The 27,455-nt window shown below is 37.9% G+C and overlaps 2 protein-coding genes and 1 long non-coding RNA gene across 5 annotated transcripts in view; 1 reads left to right on the forward strand and 2 right to left on the reverse strand.

Annotated features, from left to right (window-relative positions):
* Positions 1 to 5,447: 5,447 nt before the first annotated feature.
* Positions 5,448 to 7,303, reverse strand: LOC136244585 (uncharacterized). Its single transcript, XM_066036151.1, has one exon. The coding sequence runs from the start codon at positions 7,233 to 7,235 to the stop codon at positions 5,478 to 5,480; it is 1,758 nt and encodes a 585-aa protein (XP_065892223.1). The 5' UTR covers positions 7,236 to 7,303; the 3' UTR covers positions 5,448 to 5,477.
* Positions 7,304 to 10,601: 3,298 nt separating this feature from the next.
* Positions 10,602 to 12,953, reverse strand: LOC136244594 (uncharacterized). Its single transcript, XR_010695458.1, has 3 exons — positions 12,672 to 12,953; positions 11,297 to 11,368; positions 10,602 to 10,804 (listed from the first exon to the last, which is right to left on the reverse strand). It is a non-coding gene; the product is annotated as an uncharacterized lncRNA (long non-coding RNA).
* A 5,106-nt stretch (positions 12,954 to 18,059) lies between these two features.
* Positions 18,060 to 27,455, forward strand: part of LOC136247197 (neurogenic locus Notch protein-like) — a 59,971-nt gene continuing 50,575 nt past the window's right edge. Inside the window, exons 1-2 of one of the 3 annotated variants that reach the window (XM_066038835.1) lie at positions 18,060 to 18,178; positions 18,593 to 18,660. Coding sequence is in view for 1 of the 3 variants with exons in the window: in XM_066038834.1 (XP_065894906.1) it covers positions 21,539 to 21,623 (85 nt within the window). In the remaining 2 variants the exon portion in view is untranslated. Of the gene's footprint in view, positions 18,179 to 18,592; positions 18,661 to 20,785; positions 20,973 to 21,019; positions 21,075 to 21,482; positions 21,624 to 27,455 lie in introns of those variants that run through there. The other 2 variants (XM_066038836.1, XM_066038834.1) reach the window with 2 other exon arrangements.

Here is a 27,455-nt window from a genome sequence, read left to right on the forward strand (position 1 = left end):
TAGCTGTGAGTTGAAGACCAAAAAAGGTCACTACCTGCTGGCAATAGTTGCCCTCCACCAACTAGACTATATCTCCTTAATTATAACAACATACGTAGCTTGCTACACTGCTCCTTTAAGAATACTGTGACTGCTCTATTAGAGTATATACTTCAATCTTGACTGCTCTATCATAGTATCTAAATTATTGATGCTATTGAGCTAGGTTCTCCATCACAGCTACAGATAATTTTAGGGGGGCTAAGCCCCCATAATTTTTTCACAGGGGTTGCAGCCCCCTTTCTCTGCTGCCCCTGAGGAATAGACTGTTTTACCATAAAGTTGTGTTAACAACTTTCAAGTGTAGCACAATAAGCACATGCTAAATTTATAATTATGAGCATAAGTAAGCATGTTTATCACTGCAATGACTCCTTCATAATTAACTCTATAATAATTATCTATATTCACTAGTTGCATTGTGCTCAATAAGTAGACAAACTGCCAGGTCTTTCATTTCTTATTCCAGCTCCTGCATACATTTCCTACATCCTATTAAACTATATAGTGAGGCATACCATATATACTTGTACATTAACCTACTCACATTCTATAGGTCACTTCAAAAACAAATTGTGTGATTAGTCTATTACATTACACACATGTAGTTTACAGTAAACAAATCATACATGTGCATGACCATATGCTTAAATAAATTAGGTCACATAAACTCAATCATCAGTTTCTCATCCATCAATACTCAAAATATTGTGCAAGCTAATAGCCAATTATTCTTTACAAACTACTTGGCTGAATTGATGCCCCAAATGATTTGTAATGCTACGTTTTAGTCTGCTCTAGCCATGCATTTATTAACTTTGATGACAGCTTCATACAGCTGCACTCAACAATCAATGGAACAAACAATCATTGATATGGTAAGGGAAACAATGACATAGGCAGAGATGCAAAATTAATAGATCTAGATGAACAGAAATTTGGCTTTATAAAGCAGATAACATTGCAGATTGATGAGTATTTTCAAGATAAGTTTGTTATTTTGCACGGGTGTTGTTACACAGAGCAGTCCAATGCATATGGACCTGTACAACAGGATAAATGTATTCTTTGGCATATTTGGCACAGGCCTAATTGCAAGTACTTTGTAAGGAGATGTGCGTGGTTGAATAATTCCTTAAACACATTAGTGAATTTTATTGTCCAACAGCATAATAAAAAGCATAATAGGCTGGAGTGTTATGCCACATAATGCTAGCATATTAGGTGGATATTTCAAGCTATGGAGCTTAATTCCATGAAAATAGATTGATACTCTCCAATAGAGCAGTCACTTTTAGTGAAATACTCTAACAGAGCATTCACTGATTAAAATGTTCAGATAATTGTCAAAATTGTTGCTAACCTAAGAGCATAATGCAAGCATAATGGGAACATTTGATGAGCATAATAGGTGAAAATTTAGGGAAATTCCTGAAAGCATTTTGGGCAAACTTTTGAGCATATTTGACTCAGGCCTACTTGCAATTGAATGTAAAAAGTGTTTTAATTAGCCCATACAGACACAGATTCAAGCCGGATGCATGCCCCAGGGCTCTGAGACAGTACTTTAGGTGTCACTTTAAAAATTAAGCAGCTACTAACAGTTTGTGATTGCTCTATTAGAATAAAAGCACGTTGATCTTTTGCTACAAGAATTGACCACCAAAACTGGGGGACCATGCATGGCCTGTGGTTCCCTGCCCTATTTTCACTACCTGTGCAAAACATGATAAAAGGACAAAAAATGTGTGTAATCTATTGGTCTACTACACCTATAAAGTAATAAACCACTCTAATAGATAGTGCTGGGCGGTATTGAAAAATAGCAAACGATATACCTACGATAGTCGGGGATTTGTTTCTTGCAGCTTCATTTTTCACGTTGCGGACCCTACCAATGGGGAAGTAAAGTGGTATGCGGGCGGGTTACGGGAAACAAGGAATTAATAAATGCTGGCCTAAGTGAGCAACCTGTGGGATGTTCATACATACACTCATAAAATTTTGTTTTTAGTGCAAAGCATGGCTAGCTATTCTGTATAGCTGCCAACTCTATCTGTATGGTGCATGAACATAAGCATTTATACAGCCTATCTAGCTAAATCGCTACTGCATGATTGCTACCTAATCGATTGTGGGATGTATATGTAGTAGTAGTAATCACGTGCAGCGCCACAACACACTTAAGAGATCTTGTGTGATAAGTCCTCCTCCAGTCCTCCATTGAAGATGTGACTCACTAAACATGACAATTCATCCACTGACTGGCTCTGCTTCAGTGAACTTAGGTCTACACAAACTGGCAAAAATCCTGGTGATCTCCTACCACTGTGACTAATACAATTGTGTTTTAATAATAGCTCTCATCACATATCACACTCCACTCCTAAATTGTACAACACTGACTCCACACTGTTCCCCTTGTGTCACGTTGCATCTAAATAAATTCGGGAGCTATTAGAGGACTCTGTTTAGAGCATTATCACTGACCTCGCACCATCAAACAATAATCAGACAATGTGTAAACACTCACACATCACGTGGAGAACACATGGCGCCATTTTTTGATTTTAACTGAACGCGCAGAGCTAATTTGTTTCATATTATGGCGCACCCCTTTTTAAAGAGAGGGTGCAAGTGTCGATGGCAGGCAGAACCCGAGGCAGAAGCTGCTGGCAAATTAATGGTAATGGGGGTAGGGAGGATTTATGTGTTAAACGCGATATTTTGAGTGGCTGCGAGACCCAACCATTTTCTGATGCCCGGGCAAAGTGAAGTGATGCCCGGGCAAATGCCAGGGTGTAGCTACGCCACTGCTTGGAGATGAAAATCACTAAGTAACTACGCACTTTAAAGTAACCACCAGTGACTACCTTTCACCCGACAGAATGTTTTTTTTAAGTTTTAAAGTATTCTACATACATTACAAGGCTTGAAAAGATTACAAAACAACACCAAACTTACTTATATGTAACGCGCACAATAGAACTAAGATTTTCATGATGATCAGCGTGTGGACAAACCCCACAGTGATTTTCATCCTCATTGGAGCTCGGATGACGGAGCAATCCCAAGTTAAACACGAGTTGTCATTTTGTGGGTTTTATAATACAGAGAATTTTTTAATTTAAAAATCTCGGATACTGGAATGCCTACTATTAGACCCCTATTTGGTGATTATTAGTTTCTCATCCACCGCCTGCATCCTTCTTAGGCTACCGCATGACTCAATCCACAAAGCTATGTTGGTGCTCACCACTGACCAAATTTTGAGTCAAATAGCTTTTTTATGAATTGCCAAAATTGATAAAATATTTAGCATGTCTGTGGAAGACCCCTTTTTTGCAATTCCCCTCACATATAGTGATACAAGCAAAAGTTTTTGTATACACTCCATGCCATACACCATAGGGGTGAGGGTAGGGAGGAGGAGACAGCGCCCAAATATAACACAGCTATATAGAGGTGCACCAACATTGGTATTGGTGAAAGGTTGACTTTTTAGCAGATGTAGGCAGATATTGCACATAAGTACTATAATGAGCATTAGTTGCAAAGGTTTTCGTGATGACCAGGGTTCAAATCCTGAGGTGGTCACACTATTTTTTTTCTTCTTTTTTACACACCTTTTTACCACTACCTTTTTCGTGATTTTTTTTCTTTACATAGGTTTTTGTGACCACTTTTTGGTAACGTTTATTGTATTGTTCATACTGAAAACCTTTTAGATATCTGTATCAGAATCGGTAATTTTTGTAGCCAATATATCAGTTATTGGTATATTGGAAAATTTCCACATCGATGCACCTCTACAGTTATCATTCAGTAATTAGGCTTGAGTACATTATGCTTTTTAAATTACCTATTATTCTTTCTGGCAATTCTTTTTTATTCACCTATTATTCCCAAAATTATTCCCAAATATTCTTGCAGTAATTCCTGGAATTGTAAAAGTCAAATGGATATTCTTCTGCAGCTGAAAATATAACCACTTGCAAGTATAAAAACTATCTAATCCAAAACAGCCAAGCTGTAAAAAAAGTGTGCGGCCCTCAAAAAGGCCATGGTGAAAAAAGATGTGAAATCCAAGGTGGCGGCCAAGAAATGGCTGTGATGGTAGGTTAATGGTAAAAATTTTAATAACGACAATTCAGGTGAATTTTGGTGCCCCGCTTGGTCAATTGGCACAAAATTCACCTGAATTGTTGTTATTAAAATTTTTACCATTAACCTACCATCACAGCCATTTCTTGGCCGCCACCTTGGATTTCACATCTTTTTTCACCATAGCCTTTTTGAGGGCCGCACACTTTTTTTTACAGCTTGGCTGTTTTGGATTAGATTTCACTCCTTTTTGTATTTGTATTCATCAAAGCCGGCCTATGGCCTGCTTTGGGACTTTTTAAACCTATCTTTTTTTCTTTACCACAGGAAGAAGAAAAGATGAAGCAGATGTACCTTAAATATTTCTGATTTTATCAGTAAATGTACAAATTATATATATAATACATATATGTGACCGGGCCTGCTAAAACAGGGCATGTGGGCATGCATCACTCTACAGGTCATATCTCAGTGCTGGAACAGAATATTTGTATTTTGTTACTTGAATTATAAAGCCAGTTACATTCTTACTATATGCTAAAAATTGCATCGCCATAGCATAACGGTACAAAAGTTATGAGTGATGAAAGCTTGAAAAAGTAGGCAAAAATCATGTGCGCACATGCTCTATTTTCGCAGGCCCGGTCACATCAAGACGAGTCGCGAGGCCAGTAAAGCAGAAACGCGCCGCAGACAATAAATGACGCGACCACTACGTGAGGATTTTACAGGAACGAACATTGTCAAATTCGGCCTTCCTGTAACTCACCCGCCACTTACGCTATCCCTCTGAAACTCTAGAGTTGAACTCATCGTGTCACTAGTAACTACCATACAAGCAGTGAAGCAAATCCATGCCGATTGTTTCGTGATCGAGATTGCCGACATCAAAGGGGAAGTTTCATTTTTTTAAATTTTATTATTTTTACCGCATGCGGTTAGACGCAACCGCAGGTGTATGCCTTGCGTTCCTTTGTGCATTCCAAACATTGATTGCCCTGCTATCGCTTCAGTATTCACTTAATCGCCTCAAGATTCACATCATCGATTTCACCATACATGATTACCCTACAGTCGTAATTTCAGCACCAAACGAAGTTTCAGTCGTCCTCAGTCGACCTAGAGGCCAAATACAAATCCCAGATTGTTGTTTTCCGCAATACTCGCTTGGCATGTAGGACAATGTATCTTTAAACTGTTCTAAAAGTTTCGTTCAGATTGAAACATATGTTTTCGAGAATGGCTAGTTTGAAATTTGAATTTAGTCGCCCCCACGTAATTTTTTTATTCGGAAATTCACGGACTTTAATCAACTAAACTACAAACACAATTAACTACAACAGGGGTTTGGGGAAAGGAAAATCAGAGTCCTCACACTGCAAAGCCCAGTACCGTAAAATCATACGGGCATTGTTCGTCCATAAAGAAACTGAAAGTTGTTGTAACAAATGTTTACAAGCCTGTTTGGTTGATGCACCACTTCTGGCTGTGGTGCGTTCAGCGATGGTACGAAGGGTCTGAAGCGCAAATGGTGACCAAAAACCAAAAGTTTCTACAACAAGTGGGACAAAGTCACACCCTGCCTCCTCTACAGCATCTTGATGTCTCTGATCCTTGGCTAACTCACCTGCTGCAGCAGCTACCCCAGCACAAGAAGAAAAAGAAATGTGAGAAGGCTGGGTAGTGCTACGAACAGACACATCAAAATAAGCTGCACGACCATGCTGAAAGTCAGGGTGGTACACATCACCTGGGCGAGAATTATCTTCATAAGAAACACGTTGTTCCTTCAAAACTCCTGAGTGACTCTGGGACAAAGCATGATAAACAATGTCAACTAGAGCATCATGGCGACGAATTCTCATAGGACCATGAGAACATTCTAGAAGATGGTCACCAAATTGGTCAATGGAAGTAAGACACACACATAATGGGGAAAGTGGAAATAGAGGGATTCCGAGCCACAAACGAAGGCCAACAACAAACTCAGGACCAGGAATAGCCAGAGCAAGGGAGACTTGAGGAATAGCTTTGAGCCATCCACTGCTAGTACCAGATGAGTGAGAGAGAGCAGTAAGTCGAGCACGGTTTCGGACGTTGAAAGAAGCAAATAGTTGGTCATACTGATTTTGATCTAACAGAGCCTGTAAGTCCTGCTGGGTAGCAGAGGGAATAAAGATATCAGATGTAAACCTTTCAAAGGTAGCAACAGCATGTTCTTCATTTGGAAACACTAGATCATGAAAGTCCTGGGATAGAAGATGAGAAGCCAGGAGACTAACACTATTACATGAACCCAAAAAGGCCGTAGCAGCGGAAGAAAAGGATGAGCGCAAGCCCAGACCCCCCAAGCGAAATGGTAAAGTGGCTTGGCACCAAGAATCATTAGGAAGACTACATTGTATTATGCGACTTAGGCAAGATTTAAGATTAGAATCAAACTGTTCTAAAAAGGAGTGCAATATACAGAATGGCACTGTGCGCAAAAGATGAATGATCTTGCAGCTTCCAAGGCAGCTGCGTAGTAAATGAAGCTCAACTTGAGGGTCTTCTAAAATTGCAATGCTGTCTTGAGCAGCTGTAACCTTGGCTAAACGAGAGAACAAGAACTGATCGAAAAAGTTGTCAGTTCCCCAAATATAAGATCCCAAAAGCTCCAAACCTTCACCAGCTCGGTTGATACTGGTGGGAAATTCAGAGAAAGAGTCTCCAGAAGGCCAGAATAGTTCGCACTTGGACAGATTTAAATGGAGACCAAATCGGGGACCATGAATTGAGAAAGAATCTAAAAGCTTCAGTAAGGAAGATTTCGAACCAATAAATGTCCCATCATCTAAATACCACAGATGTAATTTGACTAAATCATGAAGCTTGACAAAATCAATAAACTGTAACAGAACTAAAGAAAAAAGCAAAAGGCCCAACGGATCACCTTGTTGTACACCAGATGAGGCCATGATACGTCTAGAACCAAAACGAAGCTCAGCAGGTTGTGAGTAGCACCACTTAACCCAAGCAGAAATCTCTGGGAAATCTTCAGCAACTCGTTCGAAAAAAGCAGTACGACTACATTCATTGAAAGCATTCTTCATGTCTATTTTTAACAGAGCTAAGGAAGAGTCAGAAGCATGTTGGTAAATATAATGACGAGTAACGTGGATAGCGGTCTCCAACTCCCCAGGAATTCCAACCCCCACTTGACCGTAGGGGATAAAAATACTAGGGAGAGAAGGACGAACAGCAAGACAACATAATCGACTTGCTAGCCGCCTAATTACTTCACCCACAGCAATTGGGCGGACCCCTCCACCTTTCTTTAGCAAAGCAGTCAAAGGAGCTCCACACAACCAAGGAGAAAGACAAGAAGGAGCTTTTCCAGAAAGCAAATGGTTCATCAGACAGGTTAGAGAAAGAAGACAATCACGAGCGGCAGGAGCAGTGGACCCAGCAATCGCATCCAACAAATGTTGAGCACGGAGTTTGGAAGCTCCAGGGCTGGTCCCCTTTGGAAATGCTCGCAAGCAAGACAAAACCACTGAGTCATCAACTGTGAATGCAGGCTTAGAAGGCAACACACTTACATCTGGACATGGCGAAGAAGGGTGACGATGGAGCAAATCTTCATATGCAGAATCATCATCATGACCAGCAACACCCTGAGATGAAAGGGCCTGAACAGCATTACTATATCTTCCCTCCCTAGCCCAAAACAAAGCACGAGCCTTACAATACAAACCATGGGAAACCCCTCCACGAGGCTTAGAAACTTTGAGATCATCTAGCAAAGAATTCCAAAGGCTATGAATGCCCCCAGACTGATTCCAAATATGTAAACGGTCGAGTAAAACAGAAGACATGACAAAGCGACGACGTTGACTATTAGTAGCTGGAATGCGTAGAACAGCTTTTGCAAACATAGTCAAGCGAACAAAACCCCAAACAGATGAGCAAGCTTTACGAAGTTCAACACTTAAGACCCTGGCTAAAAGAGAGCGGACACTACAAGGAACATGGGCAATAGTATTAACAGGACAAACCATAACATGGTCCATCATAAAGGTAAGTACCTCAGATTCCATATCCACAGGACCTTGAAAAGAGCCACATGCAACAGAGTTTAAACCAATTTGTAATGGATCAGATGAAGTGGAGGAAGGTTCATCAATGATAGGGGGAGTGGAGGCACATGGGATGGACAACTGAGATAAGGGAATGCTTGACACAGTATTAGCATTTACAAGTGGTGCACGACAATGTTTTCCTGTACTCAGAAGACGTCTACATCCAGAATTATGAAAACGTAAGTGAGAAGCCCAACGGCAGGAAGGTTGTGAGCAAATCAAACAATTACAAGAGTCAAAAAAGTCAGCAGGTGGAAAGGTAGACCTTGAAATATGAACAGAATTAATGTGCTGCCAGAGATGTGAACAGGAGGAGAAATGCTTATTGCACAAAGGACAGTTATTTAGATCTGAAACAGGTGACGGGGTGTGACTGGGGCTGGCTTCAAGGGAAGATAACAAAAGATCTGGATCATCAGCTGCAACGGCTGTAGTAACTGGAGATGATAAAGTATTAACTGAGGATTTGCTGACTAAGTTATCAACTGATGACTCACTAACTGAAGATGATGAAGTATTAACTGAGGACTTGCTGACTATAGATGGTGAAGTATTAACTGAGGACTTGCTGACTGTAGATGGTGAAGTACTAACTGAGGACTTGCTGACTGTAGATGGTGAAGTGCTAACTGAGGACTTGCTGACTGTAGATGGTGAAGTATTAACTGAGGACTTGCTGACTGTAGATGGTGAAGTACTAACTGAGGACTTGCTGACTGTAGATGGTGAAGTATTAACTGAGGACTTGCTGACTGTGGATGGTGAAGTATTAACTGAGGACTTGCTGACGGTAGATGGTGAAGTACTAACTGAGGACTTGCTGACTGTAGATGGTGAAGTACTAACTGAGGACTTGCTGACTGTAGATGGTAAAGTACTAACTGAGGACTTGCTGACTGTAGATGATGAAATAACAATTGAGGATTTGCTGAATAAAGATGGTGGAGCACTAACTAAGGACTTGTTGACTGGCACTGGTGAAGTGTTAATTGAAACATTGCTGACAGAAGCAACTGACTCAGTACAAGCAACCACAGGAGTCAAAACCTTGCCAGTATCCAAAGTATCCACTAAGCAAGACGATGTACTAAGACTAGCTAAAGCAACACTTGGCTGTAAAACAGATGACGCGGACAAATCTCATGGTTACCCCGGATGTCTTGGCTGTTGAAGAATCAAAAAGTGACGAAACAAACTTAAAACATTTTCTTCCTTCCGAACTAGTATACGACTCCAAAAATTCTCCTAATGGTCTCCCACAATAGCGAATAGATTTCTTCCAATTCTTGGTATTCCCTCTTCCAGCGCGACGCTCGAATTCACAAGGCGTCAGCACCACAGAACCGAGAAGCACACAGCGGCTAGAACCATTGTACAAATCTTTCACACACAAACCAGCGCTTAACGAAACACAGACGATGTCCAATACAGCTTTACAAGGAGAGCAGGACGACAACATACCACCACAGGTTGAAAAAAGGATTGCTCTCTACGTAATTTGCTCTCCACGTAATTTGCTCTCTAAGAATTTTACTCGGAATTTAAAGAATGACGCAGAGCACAACTGCGGTCACTGGGTATTGATGAACTGGCGCTCTATGTATAGTTAATCAGTGCATATAGCCACAATGAAGTGTGCTGCCATAGATTATAGTCCACAGATATAATCTATGGTGCTGCATACCATCGTTCGTTTTTAAATTTAGTTGCCCCCACCGTGACGTAATTTGTCCCTCTAAGGGCGCGGCTTAAAGAATTACATAGAGTACAACTGCGGTTACCAGTTGTTGACACAAGCTGCGAGTAATTAGCACATGTAGCTAGCCAATTGTCACCATGCATTATTGCATTTTATAGCACCCCCACACAAAAATTACACATGTAATTATGCACTTGTCAATTTCATTCCCCACCCCCCCACCCCCGGGGAGGGTGGGGGGAATACAGGGGATTTGACAAATCGTGGTGTCAAATTCCCCACTACTGGGGCAAAATCGGCTGTCAAATCCCCACTATGTCCCCACCCCTATAGTAGGGGATTTAACGACACCTCAAGGATGACTAAGCGCATATTTCATGCATGCGACTAGTAATAAGCCTGCCCTGTAGCTAGTAAAATTAGCTATAGCAAGCGCGATTTTATTGTTTAGAAATGCAACTACCGAAAATCGGTCCGCCCCGGGACAACTGTCAATTGCCCCAGTGGTGGGGACAAGAAGCAATGTCAAATCCCCACCTGGGGTGTGGGGACGCCCCGGGGGTGGGGGGGTGGGACATGAAATTGACAAGTGCATTACAACATACAGAGGACAAATGAATACCAAACACTTTTCACAACAATAATGTAAGAATTGTACAATAATGACTGTAAAATAACTGCTATGAAAATGTTTTCCAGTGGCCCGCCATGGTAGCAAGTCTCACATGACGGCATGTAGCTATATTCATCCAAGCACAATGGGAGTAACAAGTAAGTACGATGACAAGTTGATATAACTCCATTTGTAGAATCCAGATGAGTGGGTGTTGCTCCAGTATGTCTAAACAGTTAACAAACATTCCTGTTATAAATACGTGCTAGAGTTGCAATATAATAGTATAGTATTTAAATGCAACAATACATAGTCTCCATTGTATCACTATCAAACGACACTAAGTGGAGGATATTGTTGCATCTCTAGTATGTCTTAATGGCCACCAGTATAGAAAGACAACCTCTCTTGAAAAGCCAATTCCAATTGAGAATTTATACACTGTTACCTGTTTATTGAGTGAAGGTGGCAATAAACAAGTTCCACCGTAATTTATACACGTGATGTGATCCTGTATAATTATTCTGTCAGTGGATGAGATCCACTTGGCCAGGACAAAATGTGACTCAAATGTCCTGGATGATCCATACTCAACCCACTTATGACCCAGTGGCACAATGGAACTGAGTATAGAAAATACAATTATATTTATTTCTAAGATGTGTGGATGTGTGGACACATTACAACACATTACATGTACATACAAGACATGCTACGTACTGTTTTAGCATTTCAAGTCACCACATTATGTACGGACCAGTCAACAATGCTTCATAGTGCCCATCAGTAAACCTGAAGAAAAGTTACGAAAAATAAAAATTCACATAATTACAATGAAACCTCATTAATATGGCCAGCTGCGGAACCAAAAAATTTGGCCTGAATAACAAGGTGGCCTTATTAATGAGGTCATAAAGTACTGCTTAGCTATATTTGGGATATACTAGAGGTGGCCAATATAATGCGGTGGTCTTATTAAAGAGGTGGCCACTAAGTGAGGTTTCACTGTACATACAGTTCACAATCACAGTGGTGAACAATATTAATGGTTAACAATATACACTGAAACCTGCAGGTCACTTCTTGTGGAAGATTGCTCTCTACACTAAATTACACCTTCAGAGATTGTATTTAGATGGATGATACAGTAACACATTGTGACTTCAATACTCGTGATGTGTCAATGCTAGGCAGCAACCATATACACGGCACTGCCAATGCACAACATCACACTTGCTCGCACACACAATTTTGCTCAAGATTTTACAAATTGATAATTAAGAGGTGTGGAAACTAGCTGTTCGCTCGAAAGACTGTGTGGCAGCTGTTTTCCTTCTGTACAAGTGGCCACCAAGACAGGTCCACTGTGGATGAAAGCCAGGCATTAGATATTTGGTATTTCATGTGTTGAAGGCATTCCAGGGCTTCCGGTAGTCTCAAATCTCACCACAGTTTACCTCAGGCAGTATTGTGGTCACCACTAAACCACCGGAATGCTGTGCTATGTTCATCTTATGCTTGGCTACTGTATTGTAGAACTGAAATGGATACTCTGAAAAATATATCCTATGGATAATGACTTCATCACTTTCTTCATCAGGAGCTTATAAGGACCAATAGTGAAACTTTTACACTTTGGGCTGACAGCCAACTGCCTAAGTCTGAAGCAGTGCCTTTGGTGCTCTAACAGATTGGCTGCCTCCTTGCTGCCAGCACTCACTGTCTCATACGCTGTCACACACTAAATCCATCTCTATAGCCAGTTAGAACAGCATGCTTCTTACCTTTTTTAAGGCCACAAAATGCAGTCACCTCTTTAAAAAGCTAGGTCAGAAAATTTTTGTCCCTACAGCCTGAATAATGACCAGTTTTCACTGTACTATTAGTGATTAGTGATCATGGAGGATTATTTATTAAGATACTAAGATAATGCTACAACCTCTAAATATAGCAGTAAATTTTTTTACCCTGGTCCAATGTCTCGTAATAATCGTGAGAGACTCTATTGTGACAAATACATGTTTATCATGATATGTGCTAATCGCCTTTTTACAATTAAGTTTTACAACACAAATACATGTATAGTTAAACTCACCAATTGTGACTAAATCCCTTCAACACGAAAAGACAAGTAATGAGACAACCTTGGAGACAACAGCCTCACAAGCCTATTCTGGTGCGCTTATTTAGTAGTAATATAAATTTTAAAGGCGTTTATTTACAACAGGACATAATTACGTGCCCTTCTATTGTCTCTGTACATACTTGCCTTTTCTTTACTATTCTCATTTCATTTCACAAGACCTCTTGGCAGGGGCGTAGCTTCTTCGCCATATGTGACTAACAAACTAAATGTTTTTGATTTTTTCATATTACAACTAATGATTGTGGTTTCTATGGTACCACTTATTGAAAGTTTTGATCCAGATTTACTTTTAGCATTCACTTTTGTTTTGCTAATGATACCACTGATAGCTTTTTTGATAATGGAAATTTACCTTACAGGGTGAAAATCAAGAAAATTACCAAATACTGTATACCGCCTACACCAGACATTACCAATAACAACAATGAAATACCAATGAGAGATTTTGTTGATAGTATTATTGATGATAGTAGCAGGAGGAATGCCACTGTGTGTGAAATGTGAGTATGCTGTTGTGTCACAAGCAGCAGCACACAAACACATTTCTGATTTCTTATACTATGAAATAATGTTAAATTAATAACTAACACATGTGCCACTCAGATACTGCTGCATAATGATAGTTAGTTATCATTCTAAATGATAATAAAATGATAGTACTGTAAAATACCCTTCACATTACATAAAAATATGTGACTGAATTTCACTAAACAAGGCTTCCATACAGACCATAACTCCATGTAGGAGCATGACATTAGTTTCAAAATTTGACTTGGAATTGTATAATGCTATGATATGGAAGAATTGTGTATAAACGTTAGGTCAATAGCTTACTGATTAGTCAAGTTACAGTTGCTGAAAGTCAGAAAATTGAATGTGTGTGGATTCAGGAAGCCTTGTTTTGTAAAATTCAGTCACATATATATATATATATAGACTGTATTTTAGTATGTATATTAATTAGTTATATACAGTATGTTTATATGTACACAGCAAGATTGATGAAGCTGTTGATTTTCGTGAATCCTTCATTGGAGTGATGAATGAAATTGATCCAGAAGACTGGTAACGTATTATGAGATAGGAACAATCACAACAATAAATTTACATTGCTCATACAATATTGTTACGTTGATAAGTAACACGTATAACTTTTTATGTTGCTGCTGCTTTAATGATATCCCATTTTATTTTTGTACTATTGCTCTTAGCTGTGTATACAAACTGCAGTATATAATATTTTGCATAATATTTATCTGCTGGCAGGTATATAAATCAATGAAAATTTATTACCTTATGTGATGTACTGACCTCAAGTTGTGTAAAGTGTACATGATTAATTATCAACTAGACTATACAAGTAAAGATTTAAAAGTTCCTACATTACATTATCAGTTTCTACTATGTACATGATTGGGTAGGTGATTCCATAATCTATCTGCTGTGGAGAAGAAGGAATGGTAATATGAATCTATTCTTGGGGATAAGTGTAAACTTTTTGTTGCAACTACTACCCATTATGGGTGTGATTAGGGGTGGCCTGAAGGATGTAATGACAGGGTACATGTTGTCCTATTATGATCACACATACACTAGATAGTCAGATGGCTCAAAGGCCATTAGTTTACCCACATGTACAGTATCAATAGGACACGTGAGCTTTTGCTTAAATCTTGCTTGAACCTGTTAACTGTCCAGCAGTGCCAATTTAAGCACATGTGTCAACTTGCATAGAACAACTGACTGGAAAATTCCAGTATATATGTATAGATGAATTAATTGTATTTAAAGTAAAATTAGGAGTATGTGTGATCTGTAAATGCTCCTCAGAAATGTAAAATAGTGTACACGATTGTACACAAGTAAATAAGATGGACAGTGAGTGGATATTGGATTATGCAAGTGCTGTGTGGAATCTCCTGGAGATTCAGAAAAAAAACATCTTTATAGAAGATCAGCCACAAGTATCATTGGTCTAGTGAATGCTGTCATGACTGAACTCTACTACAGGATCCCACTCCCTCTCTTTACTATGCAAGCATTCTATATAATTATATAATTAACTTTCAAAGGTTTTCGTTTTTGTTAATGGCATTTATTTCTGGAATTTTTTCTTGCATGACATGCTCTCTGTACCCCATTGATCCCCTTTTACACATTTATTGTATAATTTTTTATGTGATTGTGCAGTGATGTGCATGTAGCTATAGTTTGTCATGCTTTGTTTTTGTATCCTGTGATTTTGTAGATGATACCCCTATAGGCTTTAACCTTTTATACTCACCTTACCCTTTTGTGGTTGGACCAATAAAAAAATATATTAGTATATAGAATATGCTTTCTGGACAGTCTTTATTAATCATGAGTTCATCATAGGGATATGGTACAGGGGTGATATTGTGTAGTTTACAAAAGTGCTTTCTGTTATAATATTGTTTTACAAAAGACAGCCACTGATCGCTATGAAAACTTGAATTAATATTTGTAGCACAGCTATTTTAGTTGCAGGTTACTTTTACTTTGTTGGATGCATCTGTTTTGGCAAGCATTTCACTCACTTTGTGTAGTCGATTAGCTAACTGGCATAATGTTATTAATTGTACTACTGTGATGATTTGCACATTCATTACACATTTAGGAGAATTTTATAGCAGCACATTACCATAATTATTATAGCACAAAGTTCATCAGGGTAAAAATTTGACAAATTTGATGGTCTGTTATGCAGTATTTCCAAAATTTCCCTCTGTATTAGTTGTATTTTTGAATACAATGTCAAGAATTTCATCAAAATTTTGCTCGTGAAAATGCTTGATTGTTTGGATATATCAAAATTTTACCTAATCAAATATTTGTACTACATAGTGTTAACTAAAAGTTCTCACACCAAATAATGCATTTTTGCCATTCCGATAGTAGTAAGTGCAATAATGCTACTGAAATTCAATTGTGCTTCTTCAGTGTTCCTATTATGCTTAATATATTATGCTCCTATTATCTTGGAACATTTTAATCAGTGAATGCTCTATTAGGGTATTTCACTACAAATTAAAGCAATTATTTTATTAGAGAGCATCGATCTAAGGAGCTATGTACAATACATTTAGTACTCTACTGCAGATTGCAGTTCCACTGACTGCTCTATTGGGGAGTATTCATCTATTTTCATGGAATTAAGCTCCATAATTTGAAATATCCACCTAATATGCTAGCATTATGCTGGCATACTACTCCAGCCTATTATGGTTATAATTATGCTAGCATACAATATATATTTGAGACAGGCCTACTTCCAGACCAAGTGGAGAGTTGATTAAGACCTACTGCTAATCAAAAGTAAAAAAACCATTGCCTGTACGACAGCAGGCTGTACTTGCACTTTTAATTTTACTACTACTCTTGCAAACTGAATGTGCATTGTACCTAGCTTTGAGAATTTAAAAACTGCATGGAATCCATGATAACAATTCAAAATAAATTGTCGATAACTGTGTGTAAAGACATTCTGAAGTGTCTAGATAAGTCTAAGGTATTTATTTATCATCGCTATCATAGTCTAAAGTATTTATTTATTATCATCATCATCATTATCATCATTATCATTCCACAGTATATATCCTTCATATAATTTATATGTTACTGCTGAAAAATTAAATGACCAATTACGCAAAGGGATAATCCCATGTCCCGTTAACTTAATCAGATGACACACAGTACTGTGTGTATCATATGTGACTGGATTTTGGAAAAACGATCCAAATCGCACATTAGAAGTTTCGAGATAAACGGTTTTGAAGAATTGAAGCCAGCATAACTCTCCAAGGATAGCAAGCACGCGTATGAAATTTACACAAAAGATGCATCAATCTGTTACCTTTCAAGCCACTTCCAGTACTTGTAGCTGCTTGTACAGTTTCCCGCCAAATAAGATAGAAAATCTGAGCAGTTGGACGAGCGAAGTAGTATCACGAGTGCTCACAAAGGGGTGGAGGCTGGGGAGTGGCGTGGAGGCTGGGGGGTGGAGGCTGGGGGGTGGAGGCTGGGGGGTGGCGGGGAGGGCAAAAGATAGGCCTCAAAATGGAGGCAGACCACGATTGGAGTCCAGACACGAGATTACAGGGCTGTGCTGGCTCCTTAGTGGCTGATATGTAGCAAAATCTACAGAGAACACGTCTGGCCAACATTGTAGGGCTGTCCACCAGTAAACCACTGATTCTTGGCAAGCCAGGTCCTTCACAAGGCCTGAAACCGCCATTTGGGCACTCCACACCACCCAGAAAAGACGTCTATTAAAACCAGCCTCGTGTAGTTTGAGTAGTGCTGAGGGTCAAAACTTGTAGTACGATAGTGTAGCTATCCACTGGTGGTGTTAGTTTGATTTTGCCTGATGTGCGATTTGGTTCGGTTCTGTAAAATCTGGTCACATATTAGGTTTGTTTCTAGTCATGGCAGCATTTTACTTCTAGTGATAGATAGTGACTGATAATCATACATATATTATGTAGTTTGTTGGTATAATTGTATCTATACAAGTTGTAACTTTTAAACATTGTTAAAACAGCTTTGACATGCAAACAACTTTTGATAATTCCAAAAGATGTTTACCATACAGAATGGTGTGTACATCAACTGAAAGTAATGTACATATTCAAATATTGACAGTTAAACAATGACTATTCTAATAAAACAAAACTATCAATACATAAACATTGTTTACCAAAAGTGAGGGAGCTATCTTTTCTCAGATGTTCTGATACACAAAGCTTCCATGTACAAAACCATTCCATAATATTATTATGTATAGTCTTATATATTCACACACATATACACTGTACGCTGGTAATTGTATAATATATATCTACATCTACAGGAACAGTTGCATTCTAGCTATTTAAGTAGTAGCTGTAAAAGGTTTCAACTACCATTAAAACACAGAAACAATCCTCATTACTACTTTACTGAGTAGCTATACACTTTAGTTCTGCTTTAAACACATGTACAACAGGATGATATCTTACAGTATACCATAGGTATAAATTTATGGGTTGAAACCTGCTGGTGACTGTTGTTGGTATGTATAGATTAAATATTTGAATCCAAGTTATGTAAGTTGATTAGAAGCCATCTAATTAAATCTGTTATTTAAATAACCTGACCCTAAATGATAGCATACAAAAGACTCTTGAAAGTCACTTTTTATGGGAAAGGCATCATTTTATCTGTATGGTCATAATAATTGCCATTCAATTTATAAGGATTTAACATCCTTTTATGGTTTCCATAGCTCTATTTGGCCTATTAATAGAATGGGTTCAGAAACCAGCTTTAATTGATGGACAAGTTGCTCACGAAATTAATATGACCTGCTGAGCGAAAACCCTACTTGTTTGCACATTTCTGTTTTTAGCTTTTGAAATACGGTACATCGAGTAAAAGACCTGACTTGTGCTTATATAGTAAGGCCTTATGTTGTACTATATGGTCAAAGTGTCTATTAATGGGCATATGGAAACTATCTGGGTGCTTGTTGATCAGAATTCTCTAATGGACATGTGTATAGTATATATATATATATATATATATATATATATATATATATATGACCAGGTCTGCAAAAACAGTGCACGTGGGCACAAACTACACCCTGCCACTCTACAGGTAATATTTCAGTACTGGAACAGAATATTTGCATTCTGCAACTTGTATCATAATGACAATTAAATGTGTAAATAGAGCTAAAAATTGCACTACCATAGCATAATGGTACAAAAAGGTATGAGTGATGAAATTTGAAAAAGTAGAGGAATATCATGTGCCCACATGCCCTATTTTTACAGGCCCAGTCACATATACTGATTATTTTTGTGTAGGTGGCAACCTAGTAGTCAGGATGGAAGGTGATATCGAGGCAGTGAGGTAGAGTGATATTGTGTGATTGGTGAGTCAAGTAGAGGTGTACCGATATGGGTTTTTGGCATGTACCGATATCCGATATTGGTGCCACCAAAAGAGGCCGATAACCGATAGTCGTTCCGATATTTGCATTATAGTTAAAAGTGTACATTTACCTACCCTACAACAACATGTGCATGTATTCATTGCTATACTCTGCCTGTGGTGGTACACAGCTTGGGTTTCTATTGTGCAATCCAGACAATTAGTCACCCACAAACATTTTTTATGTATACTCCCATGAAGCCTTGTAGGATATTTCTGCATTCTAATGGTTTGTGAGAAAGCTGGTACTGTGACAGCAAGTTTCCTTGGTTATCCCGTGACCCTTCTTTTTATTACAAGGTAGCTACTCTATAACTGCTTCATTTATAAAGACTGTGTCTGTGATAAGCTTTCCAGCAACAGACAGTAGAATCGCGTGTATTTATATGGCTTCTCGTAACGTAGCGCTTGTTTCATAGTGAACAATAAGCCACTGGCACTAAAGAACCACATGAATAACGTAGAAAACCAATGCACAATCCGTTTATGTACAAACTATTACTACTGTATAAATATCGGTAGCGATATCGGTCCTCCTGCTGTTCTGTACCGATACCCATATTGGTAAAAATTGCCATATTGGTGGCCGATATTATAGCCGATCCGATTATCGGTACACCTCTAGAGTCAAGCCAGAAACTGAATAATAGTGAGTTCTGACTAAAGGAAAGAGGGGTGCATACGTTGGTATATGCCTTCTTTAGTCTTCCTTGTAGCCATGGGTAGTCTAGTGAATCTCCTACTCTGCTTCTTTAATACAGTAAAAATACAAAGAGTATGCCTATGTAGACCACTGATGAGTGTATAATAAAAAAATATATACAGACTGAATGAAGAAACAATCCCATCTCTCACTTGTGTTTTGTTGTATTGTAGAATACATTAACTCTAGCTGGTTGTAAGTTTGGAACAGTTGCATAGGTATATCTGCTACCATATTAGGCACTTTTACAGCCAGTGCTGGGATGATGTACATGGTTAGGGCATTTTATCTACCTGTGTGTGCATGTGTGTGTGTGGAAATCTCCATTTCAGTATTGCACTAATGACAATCCAATACAGCATGCATATATGAGATGGGTACTTTTACAACTATCTATGTATTAATTATTATACATATAAATAATCCATAGCACTTTCTTACCGTTCACCTCTTTGGAGACTGCACCTTATAAAATACATTAATTTACTTCAGTGCATACAGTGAAGAGTCACTACTAAGTTTTTCATAATGAATATTCCTCAAAAAACTATAAAACTCATTTGATCAAGCTTGGAATGCTACCTTTATGTATATAATTAGACTTGCCAACAACTTGCTTTCTTATTCACTAATAATAGCTTTAACATACGTACTCAATTTCATATCATTTAGTAACAATCCTACTAGATCATGTAGCTCTAAACTTCATTACAGTTTTATTCTATTAAATGAGGTTTATATTGATACAATTTAAATCAATTTAATTTCAAACTAATTTTGGAATCATTTTGTCCATACATTTAACAACGGTTTTACTCTCTATTACTTGTATCCCAGTTGTAAGTGCTCTAATCTCTCCTGTCCTGTAAATTTTAATCATTTATGTGCCTAAGTAAGTGTCTTTGTATGTTGTAATTAACCAATATTTTAAGTAATTAGTTTGGGCAGTTGGCACAAGTTGCCATCTGACATCCTCAACACCATCACACTATTTTGGTACCTATGAATCTAGTCTTGTATAGTATATATATATATATATATATATATAATTATTAAATAAAGATAAGAGGCGACTTTCCTGGAGGAACATGCATGGTGGCTGACCTCAAGATCAGTTAGTAATGAAAAAGATAGGGTGCAGCAAAGCCAATTCAATGTGTTAGTATATATAATATAAGGCATTGCATTTTGAGAGGAGTTCAACAAGCCAGCGATAAAAGTGATTGCTTCTTTTCTCATGTGCCCAGTTTTGCAAAAACCAATGGAGCAAAACAAGCCGACTCCACCTTACAGACATAATCACCATACTCCCATTCATTCTGCATCTCATGAAATCCATGGTACAGTAACAAAAAATACAAAGTACAGTAATATTTGTAAAAAGAACTGCAGCTTGATAGTTTGAAGTCTCCTCCAAGGTATGGCAGAAAGAGAGAGAACCATAAACATGTAAATACATTACAATATTTAAGATGAGACCTCATTTGTGCAACCACTACTAGACTTTGACATTCATCAATGAAGGGTAGGACCTTCACACATCATATCAGGTAAGGTGAATACAATTAATACATTAGCCTGACATGCTGTGACTTAGAATCAAGAAGATTCCGTGGCCAGCGACACCATACGTGGCATACTACAGATGTAAGGTATATTGCCAAATATGTGCACCAAGCAAGATGACATTGCTGTGTGGCACACAATACATTGTTACGTCTCAGACGTGGAGCCACACATAGAAATGTGAAATTATAAATGGACTGTACTGTAAGTAAATGTAAAGTAATACCTTTACCATAAAGAGTGACTTACACTGTAACATGTAGCAATATCTGTAGTGAAGCAAAAAAGTTGAAATTAGTGTTAATAGAGGAATGAAAGTAAGAACCAAAATAGACTAGATTAAGTTATTGCAACAAAGTGATAAACAACTGGCTTCCTTTAAAATTATACAAAGGGTTCAAAATATTTAATCTATACATACCAATGGTAACTAGCATCACGTATAGTGATCCTTATGTTGATGTCTTATGTAAGATATCTTACCAGTGTAGCTACTTGTACATAAAGAGATAAAGTGTGCAGGATTAGTGCTTACAGGAGTGTTGCTTGAATGGGGTGCAAGAATTTAAAACGTGCTCTTACATTGTGGTGCTCCTTTAATTGTTTACTTTTGGGAGTTAATGGATTAGATGACAGTAAGTATATGTGTAGCTACACCAAACTATGTACAGTAATTCAGGGCAGCTTCTTAACTACTGTATCTGTTTGTTCTAAGTTCTCATGTACCTTAAAATTATAATCTCGCTATAGCAATGTGAATGATTCAACATTATAATTATTTCAGTATATATTATGTATATAGCTACAGAGGCAGATCCAGATTTTCAAAAGGGACTTCTGGTATGTAGCTAATCAGTCCAGCTACCTATAGACGGGTTGCCTATATAGGACGTGTCCCTTGTGTAACGCGAGAAAACGCGACTTTCCGTTTTACGCATGATTACAATGTTGGTCAAGTCAACAAAAAACCTATTTTTAAAAATAGTTTGACAAACGTTTTTTGATTCTTCAAAGGTACAAGGTGAGTTAAAATCATCCAGTCTATCATTCTAAGTAGTAGCAAAGTCTTGCAAAGAATGTTTTCAGCGAGTTTTATCGCTTTCCAAAAAACCTGAGATTGAGAGAAAATCATCTTCTCGTTCAGCCTTCACCTTACACGCTGGATATGTTATAGCTCGAACCTTTCTCTATAACATACTTTCTGTTCTGAAGGCTGGCTAACTCTTGCTTAATAAAGTTAACCGAAACGTTCATTTTCTCCATTAGCCGTAATACATTTTTGACTTAGCGAACTCGGAAAGTATGTGAAAGATTTACGGTAAAACGACCAAGCCTTAAAAAGGCAACCCGTCTATATAGTAGCAGCGTTTCACAGGGGCGTAGGCAGGATTTCCAAAAGGGGGGTTCTGCCCTAAGTATAGAATTTCGTAGGTGTGCACATGTAAACACGTGTACACGTGTAAACATGTGTATTCTTATAAATTCATTCGCAATAGCGAGTAGAGGTACTTGAATTCCTCTGCCTGAAGACCTGTAGCTACCCATTTCAGTGGATTTGTGTAAGTTAATTCAGTTCTAGTTAACCAGTATCACGATTTAAAAAACTTAAGTCTGAAAAGGGGGTTCGTCCGAACCCTTTGAACCCCCCTGGCTACGCCCCTGTTTCATAACAAATAATCAGTCTCTAGCAAAGTTTCATTGTTATATTCGCGACCGGATCTGCAAGAATAGACACATTCCAAAATTACGTCACTGTCATAGCAACAGTCTTCCGCCATTTTGAATGGGGCCACTGACAATAATCATGATTGCACTACGTTGAAATACGATGATGAAAACAGCTCGAAAAAAGTGGCATTATTGAACAACAGGCTATGGAAGCCTTCAAGGTTGCAAATTAATGTTTCTGGTTAGACGCAGGTGGTTATCAGGGTTGAACAGCTGCAAAGCGTTAACAACAGTAATTGCCTTGTTTGCCAGCGTCTGGATGGCCAGCCGCTATTGCTGTCACTTTCACTAACACAGCAGTAATGACTACTAGACAAAAACGCTATCCTTGTACTGGCAAACAAGGTAATTACTGTTGTCAACGCTTCGCACCTGTTCAACCCTGATAACCACCTGCGTCTAACCAGAAACATTAATTTGCAACTTTGAAGGCTTCCATAGCCTGTTGTTCAATAATACCACTTTTTCCGAGCTGTTTTCATCATCGTATTTCAACGTAGCGTAACCATGATTATTGTCAGTGGCCCCATTCAAAATGGCGGAAGGCTGTTGCTATGACAGTGACGTAATTTTGGAATGTGTCTATTACATATGTTAGTCCAAACCTAACTTTGCAATGGGCAAAATATTTACGAATTCGGAAAAAAAATTGAGCATGTGAAGTCCTCCGACAACATGTGTTCCATAAAAGACTTACAATTGTAGGGCTATAGTGGGCATAGCAGGGAAAAAGAAAGAAAATCGTGCGTGTATTTGTGCAGCAGCAGATCCAGGAGCTGGACACAAACAGGCTAAATTGAAGGTGGTTGGGGAGAGCAGATAGTTTCTGTATTTTTAAAATGCCCCATGCTATATCCTCCATTAGTATGTGTTGTGTGTGTGCATGTGTGTGTGTGAAAAAGTATGCAGAATAATAAATTATTATAATTAATTACAGTAGCTTTGACTAGCTGTCTATTCCTTAAAAATTCCTACTAAAGAAAGTTCTTTTAGAAACACAGTTCTTTCTAGCCTTATAAGCTTGCTCTTGTCATGTGGCTTTTAACAGTGGCTGTATATAGAAAGTAATAATCTGGTTGTATGAAACTAGTAACATGGCCATTTTGCTTGATGGGATGCAATTGAAAATGACCCAGGACACTGATGATCTCAATTATAGTTGAGTAACAATGTAAAATATTTGAACAATCCAACTCAGCTAATATTTGCATTAGTTACTAATTTGTATAGTATGTTCTGGTTTATTTTGCTTCCATTATGGGCTGATTCAAGGTGGTGTTCTAGATCAAAAAGACTTTTAAGTTAAATGACGCCCATTGTGGAAGAATGTCTGTTGTTAATAACAATGTCCTGAGTGACCAAAATTGATGAAGGAATGGTTTCTTGAGGAAATTCATTGGAATGCAACATTGCATAGCTGAACGCTGAGGTCTTAATGGGTAGGCAGAAGAGCTTGGTCACTAGTATAATAATGTAGCACTTGGTTGTGTCAATAAGTGTACTGCTTAATGTGCACTACACCTTGCATCCTCATCAATCCTCCAAAACTCTCATACAGTTGCTAAAAGTTTAATTTTGATATCTTGGTTCTTGTATACTAAACGTATCCTGATTCAACTACTTCTCGTACTATGATTTTTTTGCTCTGAAATCTTGAAATTGTAACATGGATAGTAAACTCAAGTTTAAAATATTTCAAATCACATCTGATAATCAATCTAATCAACAAAAACAGAATGCTAAAATGCTAGACAACCCTAAAGGTGGATTTCCGAGACCTGCACAGTAATGGGTGCCTCAGCAACTGGGCAATGTAAGCTATAGACTGGGCACCGTGTATGCACCACTGCTTGAAGTATCTTAGTTTACTACAGTGGTATATCCCCAGTATATGGAACAGTTAATTGTTTGTTATTTTAGTAGTTTTTCAGTAAACCCGCATTCACTGATGTTTTACTGAGAGTTTAAAACTTAGTAAAATAATTATGTTCCATATACTTAAGTTTACTGACACTTTACTATCAGTATAACTACAGTAAGGCATCTTAACAAATTAGTAAACTGAGAACCTTCAAGCAGTGGAACATGCACATTATTATCACAAATCCATCCCATCACTACTGTAAGACCAACGTTGAAACCGGGTCACTACTGCTGACCCGGATGACCCGGAGAAAATGTGACCGGATGACCCGACCCGGTTTCAACGCTGTGTAAGACCATACTTGATCCTCAGTTCTTGTACACCTTGAGTGGTCAAATCTCCCACAGTCCTGTGGTAGTAAAATTAGGGTTTTTGAGATGAGAATGTTCAATGTCTAATCCTATTCCCTTCTCTTCTTTCTACATTTTGACAGAAGTTAGACTGGACTGGATTGTTTGAAGGAGCACTTAGATTAAAATTTTGAATATCACAAAAATGACCTCTCAAACTTACCCCCATGGGGGCTGAAGCACCCACACTCAAAATTTTACTATGTACTAGCTACAAGGATTGTAGAAGCAACTGCCAGTACAGGTGAAATTACATCTAAAGCATACATGGGCAAGGAAAGAGTTAGAAGAGAAGAGATAATCTGCCAGAGTTAATTTAAATTTGCCTCTTATAGGAATTAACTAGAGGGGATATGTTTCAGGGGTATAACTTCTAAAAAAAACTGCTAAACATGAAAATACTCTAATAGAACAGTCAGCTACTCTAATAAAATATTCATCAGGAACTTGTTATTCTTAAAATTATAAAGAAAAAAGACCAACTCACAACCTCAGTTTCCAAACTAGCTAATAAATTGTGGGAATATTAGCTGTTGACTACTTGATCAGTGGATGATCTGGAAGGTAACAATTGTAAAACATGTGATATTATTTCATGTGCATGGCTACCACCATTTGCAAGCTAAAATGCTCCAAATACTTTAAACTGACATTTCTCAATATTTTTCTAAAAGGGCGATAAGACTGGTTCTCCCAGAGACAGTCACATTTTCTAACCAAAAAGGTCAGTAACACATTAGATAGCTCTCTTTTGTGCTTTCTCCAGTATTTGACAGTCACCAAAGTAATGCCCAGACAACATTTGTGTATGGTCTTACCAATGTTTCGTTGAGTATAGTAAGTGCACAGGAGTTTATTCTGTTGAATGATTTTTTAATGCAACCTAAGACATCATTAGCTTGTTTGTAGCAGCAGTTGCTTGACTATGAAACATCAAATTAGAATCCACTATTATTCCTAGGTCCTTAGTGTATGTTTTGATACAACGTTTAGGGGTTGTTCATGATTTTCTCCAGATGTATGACCACCGTGTTTGCTATAAATTAAATAGCCACTTCATAGACCATTTTATGTTAAATATTTAACAAGATCTTGTAACTGAAAAGCACTCAGCTAGTTAACAGTTGGACAATAGAATTTATCATCATCTACAAACAGCAATGCTGGAGACACTATCACACTTGGGAGATCATTGATATAGAACAAAAGAAGACTTAACACTGACCTTTGAAGTGCACTGCTATAAACATTATTTGCTGCTGATTTATACCATTTATCACTACAGCTAGTTTCTTCTTTGATCTTATCTATTCAAATACATTGCTCTGTTACAAAGTTGTACACATTTCTCTGTGCCAAGATACTTTAAGCTTCAAAAGTAATCTTTCACAAGTCACTGAAACAAAAGCTTTACTAAAGTCTGCATACATAGACTATGCCCAATGTTTAAGAGCTGTGAGAAGTTGCGTTATGCAAGAATTTAGATCATCTAATTTGTCTTGGTAGCCATGTTGTTGGTGCCTATCATACAGGAGTCTCAATGGATGCTGATGTTGTTTGTAATGGTCTTGCCTCATCAAATCACAAGGTTTTGCTCTCCCTGATGTGCGTCCTCACCATTCTTCTCCACCTCCTCATGCTGTTTAACGGTCATTTAAGGTGAAATGTATGCATTTTTAAAATTCTCAATCTTATGAAGAGAGCTCGAATTCTGTAAAATAAAGCTTCTACCAATAACATTGAAAATTGTGACCAACATAATTATGTTTTTGTTATACGTTGATAATATGCAATTTGTTCATCAGAATAGTTATATTACTCAATAAATATATACACTGAGGTGTTTGGAGCTGTTTAAGATCATGTAGTGACATGATCCATGACTAAACTCCTCTGTTCAGAAACCTGGTTGCCTGCACTAGTAATTTCGTACAGCATGAGAAATTCGACAACTGTTAATCTTAATCATTGGTAGCTCAACGATTGGCTTCTGTTGACCTTTTTATGTACCTAATTGAACATTGGAGACTCCTAGCTGTTGTTATCTACTTTACCGATTTTCACTGTAGCTGTATGAATGCATGATTCCTAGGGACCCGCCGATTATGCTCATAACTTTACCTATTATGCTATGCTGCACTGCTCAAAAATTTACCTATTATGCTTAAATAATACTTACCCATTATGCTCAAATTATGCCCAATTATTTATGCTTCAGTTCCCATGCTCTAGTAATAATTTCCAATTTATGGATAAATAATAAGTGGCTGAAGCACAAACTTACTTGTCAAAATGCATATCACTGAAAAGATCGATATATACTCTAATAGAACAGTCAGTTATATGATTGTTCTATTAGAGTTACTGACTGTTCTATTAGAGTATATCGATCTTTATGTGATAGCTATTTTGATAAGCAAGAATTCATACTATTGCACAAATATTCTACCTATTATGCTAGCATT

The sequence above is a fragment of the Dysidea avara genome, chromosome 2 (genome assembly GCF_963678975.1).
Source record: "Dysidea avara chromosome 2, odDysAvar1.4, whole genome shotgun sequence".
NCBI classification, from domain to species: domain Eukaryota; kingdom Metazoa; phylum Porifera; class Demospongiae; order Dictyoceratida; family Dysideidae; genus Dysidea; species Dysidea avara.